This window comes from Otolemur garnettii, unplaced genomic scaffold (assembly GCF_000181295.1).
Source record: "Otolemur garnettii isolate 467f Iridium unplaced genomic scaffold, OtoGar3 scaffold00101, whole genome shotgun sequence".
NCBI classification, from domain to species: Eukaryota; Metazoa; Chordata; class Mammalia; order Primates; family Galagidae; genus Otolemur; species Otolemur garnettii.
The window spans coordinates 5,335,889-5,344,119 of NW_003852496.1; the positions used below are offsets into that span (position 1 = coordinate 5,335,889).

General features: G+C 38.0%; 1 protein-coding gene across 2 annotated transcripts in view; it reads left to right on the plus strand.

Annotated features, from left to right (window-relative positions):
* Window positions 1-8,231, plus strand: part of NR2C2 (nuclear receptor subfamily 2 group C member 2) — a 110,905-nt gene that overhangs the window by 13,844 nt on the left and 88,830 nt on the right. The window contains exon 1 of one of the 2 annotated variants that reach the window (XM_023516958.1): window positions 5,959-6,027. The exons of the other annotated variant lie outside the window; for it this stretch is intronic. Within the exon in view, the coding sequence (XP_023372726.1) occupies window positions 5,968-6,027 (60 nt within the window). The 5' untranslated portion in view covers window positions 5,959-5,967. Of the gene's footprint in view, window positions 1-5,958; window positions 6,028-8,231 lie in introns of those variants that run through there. 2 annotated transcript variants of the gene reach the window in all.

An 8,231-nucleotide genomic window follows, 5' to 3' on the forward strand; every position in this document is an offset into this window, starting at 1 on the left:
CAAGTAGCTGGGACTATAGGCACCCACCACAATACCTGACTATTTTTTTGTTGCAGTCATCCTTGTTGTTTAGCTGGTCTGGGCTAGGTTCAAACCCACAGCCTCAGTACATGTGGCTGGCACCCTAACCCCTGTGCTACGTGCACCAAGCCAATTCAGATGTATAAAGAAAGGCATTTAAGATGGTCTAGGAAGTTGGTGTGGAGAACAGGTGGGGGAAACTTGCCCTACCAAAGAGAACAAGACTTACTCTAAAGCTGCAGTAATAATAGAGAGAAAAAGATAAATAGAAGAAGATAAAGAAAACAGTAGTGGAATAGAATAGAGAAGCTATAATTATATCCACACATATAGGAAAACTCTGATGTGGCAGAGATGGCATTGCAGATCAGTGGAGAAAAAGATAGACTGTTAAAGAAACTACTGGAAAATTGATTATCCATACAGGAAAAAAACTGGTTGTATGTTTAATCCTTATCACATTCAAGAATCAATTTACAGATGGATTGAGGGCTTAAATGAAAGATTTTAAGCCTTATTAAATTTGAGGGCTTATGTTCATGAAAAGATACCTTAAATAGATGAGATAAGCTACGAAGTGGAAGAAGGAAGATATTTATAACTTATATAATTAATAAAGAATTAGTATCTGTATCCAGAATACTTAGCTTTTCTAAGCTAAACAAGTTTGCTACTGCTTCTCCGTGACCTAATACATATAGTCACCAGTTGTTAGAATTATCTTGGAACCCCAAGCACTATTTGAAGTTAGTTGATTGATCCTAAAAATTTAGTGTTAAAGCAAAGCATTACAGAAAGGTTTTTAGTTACTAAGCCTCCATAAAGTCAGGCTGTCATCTATAAAATACACTTCAGCTCAAATCTTTTTTTTTTTTAATTGTTTGGGATTCATTGAGGATACAGAGAATTAAGTTACACTGATTGCATTTGTTAGGTAAAATCCCTCTTGTAATTGTGTCCCACCCGCAAGAGGTGTGCCATATATTGTACCCCTCCACCCCCTCCCCTCTTCCTGCTCCCTCATCCCCCCACCCCCCCAACCATTTATTAGGTCAGCTACTGCCTTCATATTAGAATTGAGTATATTGGATTCCTGCTTCTCCATTCTTGTGATGCTTTACTAAAAAGAATGTGATCTACCTCAATCCAGGTTAATATACAAAAGGTGTAAAGTCTCCATCTTTTTAATGGCTGAGTAGTATGGTATACATATATCACAGCTTGTTAATCTATTCCAGGGTTGGTGGGCATTTAGGTGATTTCCACATTTTGGTGATTGTGAATTGAGTTGCCATAAATTGTCTAGTCCAAGTGTCCTTATGATGAAAGGTCTTTTTTTCTTCTGGGTAGATGCCTGTAATGGGATTGCAGGAACAAATGGGATGTCTAATTTAATTTTTTTTTTTTTTTTTAAAGACAGAGTCTCAAGCTATTGCCCTGGGTAGAGTGCCTGTGGCATCACAGCTCACAGCAACCTTAAACTCTTGGGCTTAGCGATTCTCTTGCCTCAGCCTCCCAAGTAGCTGGGACTACAGGTGCCCGCCACAATGCCCGGCTATTTTTTGGTTGCAGTTGTCATTGTGACTTAGCAGGCCTGGACTGGGTTTGAAGCTGCCACCCTAGCCGGCACCCTAGGCTGCCGCCTAATTTAAATTTGTTGAGAATTCTCCACACTTCCTTCCAAAAAGGTAGTATTAGTTTCAGTCCCACCAACAGTGTAAAAGCGCTCCCTTCTCTCCACATCCACGCCAGCATCTGCAGCTTTGAGACTTCGTGATGTGGGTCATTCTCACTAGGGTTAGATAATATCTTAGGGTAGTTTTGATTTGCACTTCTCAGCTGATTAGGGACAATGAGCATTTATTCATGTTTGTTAGCCATTTGTCTGTCTTTAGAGAAGGTTCTAGTCATGTCTCTTGCCCAGTGATATATGGGATTGTTAGATTATTTTTTGTTGATTAATTGAGTTCTCTGTAAATCCTAGTTATCAAGCTTTTGTCTAATTCATAATATGCAAATATCTTTTCCCATTCTGAAGATTGTCTATTTGCTTTGGTTGTTGTCTCCTTAGCTGTACAAAGGCTATTCAGTTTAATTAAGTCCCATTTCTTTATTTTTGTTGTTGTTGCAATTGCCGAGGAAGTCTTCTTCATAAAATCTTTCCCCAGGCCAATATCCTCAAGTGTTTTCCCCATACTTTCTTTGAGAGTTTTTATTGTTTCATGCCTTAGATTTAAGTCTTTTATCCATCTTGAATAAATTTTTGTAAGTGGTGAAAGTTGCAGGTCCAGTTTCAGTCTTTTACATGTGGTTATCTAGTTCTCCCAGCACCGTTTATTGAATAGGCATTCTTTTCCCTGATATATGTTCTTATTTGGTTTATCAAAGATCAGGTGGCTATAAGATACTAGTTTTATCTCATGGTTTTCTATTTGGTTCCAAATGTCTTTGTCTCTATTTTTGTGCCAATATCATGCTTTTTTGATCACCATGACCTTATAGTATAGCCTAGTCTGGTAAGGTGATGTCCCTGGCTTTGTTTTTATTGCTAAGAATTGCCTTGGCTATGTAGGATTTTTTCTGGTTCCATATGAGGTGAAGAATTATTTTTTCCAAATCTTGAAAGTTTGATGTTGGTATTTTAATGGGGATTGCATTAAATCTGTAGATTGCTTTGGGAAGTATAGACATTTTAACAATGTTTATTCTTCCCAGCCATGAACATGGTATATTCTTCCATCTGTTAATATCTTCTGCTATTTCTTTAATTAGGGTTTCGTAATTTTCTTTATAGAAAATTTTCTTTACCTCTTTTGTTAGGTATATTCCTGGGTATTTCTTTTTTTTTTTTTTTTTTTTGAGGCTACTGTGAAGGAGATTGCATCCTTGATTAACTTCTCAACTTGGCTATTCCTGGCATATACAGAGGCTACTGATTTGTGGACATTGATTTTTTTTGTTCGTTTTTGGCCGGGGCTGGGTTTGAACCCACCACTTCCAGCATATGGGGCTGGTGCCCTACCCTTTTGAGCCACAGGCACTGCCCTGGACATTGATTTTATATCCTGAGACATTATTATATTTTTTGATCACTTATAGGAGTTCCAGCTCAAAACTTAAAGGATCACGCCACCTCTTAGGGAAACCCAATAGAAAGATATGCCTTTCTAGGACTCTGTTGTTTGTAGACTATTCAATAATATTTTCTTAACAATATTTCTATAATATTCAAGTTTGCATATTTCTTGCATTGAACTACAATAACAGGAAAAATGCTGATAATGTCTAAAAGTGTTAAAATTACTAGTTTCAGTTGCATATTTAGATTTTAGTTCTTAATACTATATATGTAATCCTAGCATTGTGGGAGGCCAAGGCAGGTAGATTGCTTAAGCTTAAGTGTTAACTAGCCTGAACAAGAGCAAGACCCTGTCTCTACTAAAAATAGAAAAACTAGACAGACATCACAGTGAGTTATAGTTCTAGCTATTCAGGAGGTGGAAGCAAAGAGGATTGAACTCTCGAGTCCAAGAGTTTGTGACATTGCTATGAGCTATGATGCCATGGCATTCTGTCAGGGAGACTGAGACTCTGTCTCAAAAAACAAAACAAAACATAACAAAACCCCCAAACTGTAAATAATACCTTTTGCTATCCATTTGATTTCTTAGAGAGTTCTTCTTTTCTGTTTTGAGAGAAAAGATTACAAATTTAGACTTTTCACGTGCAATAATTATTTTTAACAACAGTTGGTTGACTTTTCTGGTACACTTAAAGATGCCTTTTCCCTCCATTTTTATTAATTAGAACCAAACTATAGCAAGGAAAAATGTGTTTTTTCTTCTAGAAACAAAAGTTAAAGGTTTTGACTACTTACTAAAAGAATGAATAACCAAAAACACAAGCTCCACAGGTTTAGGCCTAATCATTTTATGTGAAAATGAATCACTAATACTGGTGGCCTGGTGCTCTTACAGGGTTTTGAGTCCATAAAGATGTAAGTCAGGTCTTTCATACAAGGTGTCCATAGAGTTCTATTTTAAATTGCACTTGAACTTCATGGACACCCTATATTTGTCAGTCGGTTTCATGTTTCTGTTTCTTTTTCTTACTATTTTGGCAATAAAATAATGTGAAGAATTATGATAATAGAGATGGCTGTGTAATAGTACAGAGAGTAGTGATTATAATTCACTTGAGGAAGCTAGAAAAGTATTTTATAAAATTGCATTGCAAAATAGTTTGTGATGGAAAAAGGGCAAGCAAATGAACTATATGCATTTGTGTATATTGCACACTCAATAATACTATATAGTTTTTTATGTAAATCCTGCAAATAAATTTGACCTTTATTCTATAAACCATGGAAAATACATAGTCAATAATGAATTGTCCAGGAATTAGGTCCAAAATGGACTGCTTTTATCCTGAATTGTTTGTGCTAGAGTTATTGGAAAGGGTTTAAGGAGTATTCAGGAGACTATTTTGTGACCAGAGGAGACCAGGGATCTTTGGAGTATTCAGGAGAGCTATTTTGTGACCAGAGGAGGCTAGGGATCTTTTTTGTCAGCAGTGCTAGTACTCAAGTGGTCCTGACCCAGGAGACTAATATATAAGACTTTTTGGTCTTTAGGTGATTTTCCTCAATTTTTGTAAACCATGGCATCAAATCAATTTTTTCTATTAGTAGAAAGCTGAATTATCTGGCTTTCTAATTTTTTTTTTTTTTTTTGAGACAGAGTCTCACTATGTTGCCCTTGACCGAGTGTTGTGAAGTCACAGTTCACAGCAATCTCAAACTCCTGGACTTAAAACGATTCTCTTGCCTCAGCCTCCTAAGTAGCTGGGACTACAGGCACCCACAACAACGCCTGGCTATTTTTTAATTATAGTTGTCATTGTTGTTTAACAGGCCTGGGCCGGGTTCGAACCTGCCAGCCCCAGCACATGTGGCCAGTGCCCCAACCACTGAGCTACAGGTGCCGAGCCATGGCTTTCTAATTTAATAAAGACTTATAAATTAATAAATTTATGGGTACTGTGTTCTTACTGGCACACTTTAATAACTCATTCCCCCTGCTTCTTGCTTTGTCAGTGAGAGTGTTTGCCTTTGAATCCATGAGTAAGATAAGTGAGCACCCAGGCAGAGTTTTGTTTCCCACATTGCCACTAGGAAAACAAGTATAATTGTTTTTTGGTGTTTTTTGTTTGTTTGTTTGTTTGTTTGTTTTGTTTTTGAGACAGAGTTTCACTTTGTCACCCTTGGTAGAGTATGGTGGCATCATCGCTCACAACCACCTCAAACTCTTGAGGTCAGCCAATTCTCTTGCCTCTGCTTCCCAAGTAGCTGGGACTACAGGTGCCTGCCACAATGCCTGGCTGTTTTTTTAGAAACAGGGTCTCGCTCTTGTTCAGGCTGGTCTTAAACCTGTGACTGAGGGCAGTCTCTGCCTCAGCCTCCCAGAGTGCTAGGATTACAGGTGTGAGCAGCCCCACCTAAAAAAGAAGTATAGTTGATAATAGCCAATCTAGTGCTGTATCCAAAGTTGATCTCACACCTTTATCAGATAGCCACCTTATTCAGCATACTATGACAAGAAGCTATCCAAAAAGGTATGATTCCCACCTCTCTGAGAGGTAAACCAAGCTGTTACAACCCAGGAGTCCTGATAATTAAATTTCCAAATTCATCTTTGCTATATTTACCTGGAGAAGTCTTGTTTCCAAATTCAGCATTTCTACAAATTTTTGTTACCTGTAATTGAAGAAGCTGGTGTAAGCATATCCGGATATGCCAGCTGTGTCTTCTATAGAGGGTAAAATCTGCATAAGACAATACCAAAGACAAATTTTGATTACTAATATTTTTCAAGTAGCCTGGTTTCTCCCACCTGATAGAAGTTGCTGCATCTTTCCAAACAGGTTCTCTAATGATCTTGGTTCATCATGGCTACAAATATGGAGGGGCTGGTTCAACACAGAGTGGGGACCCAGCAGGTGGCTGAGGTGAGTGATGGGCTAGCATAATAGCTGGCACCCTTGCTTTCAAAAGGAAAGAAAAATAAGTGTACTCTGGTGATTCATCCTGAGGAAGTCAGGATGTTATCTAAATCTAAAGCAGGATGCTGGCATGGAAGAAAAAATTAAAATGACAACATTTATTCATAACATGTTTTTGCATGAGTAGGGTGGCCTAGCTGTATACAATACAACAACTTGAAATTTTATCTTGAACCAAAAACTAATAGAATCTGATTCCTCCTGAACTTGTGGATATGAGTTTTATCTCCAAGGCTCTGTCTTACTTTCCCATACCCTTGATATTTTATTAATACTATGAAATAATAAAAGGCCTGATAATGTATGTTTAGCAGACATCGACCATCTATCATGTACCTGAGATTACTAAAGTGCTGAAAAATATGGAGGTAAAGGAGACATGATGGCTTTAGTGATCTTGAGGCCTGGTTAAGGAGTAATTATAAAACAGATTGGGAAGTACAACTCCTTATAAGGGGGTTGATCCTGGAGGTGGGTCTTGATTGACAAATAAGCATTTGTCAAACAGACCCATATAAGTGGGGTAAAGAACTTTATGGCAGATTCGGGGGAGGAACTCGTAAGTCAGAAACCTATGTAAAGGAACAGCTTGGTATGTGCAGGCAACCTGAGTGTAATGGAGGTGCTTAGTGCCAGATCTTGAAAAGTGTACTTAATCTATCATTAATATTAATAATATATTTGAGCATTTGCTCTATACCAAGCCCTATACAAGGGCTTTAATCCTTATAATAACCTTCCAAGTTTGGTACTGTCAGCATTCACATTCACTGAGGAAATCAAAGCTTAGGGCACACTGTAGCAGAATTGAGATTCTGACCCAGGTTCACTTCTTCCAAAAATCCTCCAATTAGCCATGGCTGTACTGCAACCAAAAGCCATAACTGAGCTGTATACACATACCAATTTAAGCCAGTAAAAATAATGAGCAGAGTTTTCAGGTTTTAAATCAATCATTACTTTAAGGCTATAATATATTTTTGAAAGGGCTATCAGAGCTGTGAAAGTATTAGAGTTAAAATGCTGTACAGTAAGTCCTCACTTAATGTTATCAATAGGTTCTTGGAAACTGCAACTTTAAGCAAAACCATGTGGAATAAAACCAGTTTTACCATGTAAACAAGAGGTAAGTTCCTGTGACATTATTGCTAGTCACAAAAACATCACCAAACTTTTTAAATAAAGACCCCGAACACTCCTTGTATTAAACGTTGAAATAAATATGAGCTATGCATACATTTAAGAAAGAGTATGCATTGAACGAGATAATTATTGACTCAACTTTTAGTGAATCAGTGAGTGACAGTGGTCATAGTGGTAGTGGGTTAAATCAAGGAATAAATATCACGAGCACATCCTACCACCATGAAGTTTAAAAATAATCACAAATATGGTGGCTTGCTAAGCACTTTTATAATACATTGTCTATTGTTGTGTGTTTGTATGTATGATTATTGTAGACTTGATGAATTTTTGTTTTTCAATAATTTGTATTCATTTATTTTTATTTGTTTCTTTTTTTATTTTTGAAACATAGTTTCATTTTGTTATCCAGGTTAGAATGCCATGGCATCAGCCTATCTCACAGCAACTACAAACTCCTGGGCTCAAGTGATCCCTCTGCCTGAGCCTCCTGAGTAGCTGGGACTATAGCATTCATTTATTTTTCATCTTGTTTATTTCAGTTCAGAGTCGCAGGTGTCTGGAGACTGCCCTAGCAGCTCAGGGCACAAAGCAGGAACCATCCCTAGCCAGGACATCATTCCATTCACACACACCCAAACCCTCAAGCTGGGACCATTTAGACATACCAGTTCACTTAATGTGCACACCTGGGATGCAGTAGGAAATGGGGAGTACCCATAGGACACCCACACAACCACGGGGAAAGTATACAAGCTCCACCCAGACAGCAGCCCCAGCTTGGAATTTATTTATTTATTTTTTTGTGAACATCATTAGAAGACCTGTCTATATTTATTTGTTGCTTTAGTTCAGTGGTGCTCAACCTGTGGGTTGCGACCTCTTTGGGGGTCGAACGACCCTTTCACAGGGGTCACCTAAATACATCCTGCAGGGTGGCACCTGTGGCTCAAAGGAGTGAGACGCCGGCCCCATATACTGGAGGTGGCAGGTTCAAACCTGGCCCT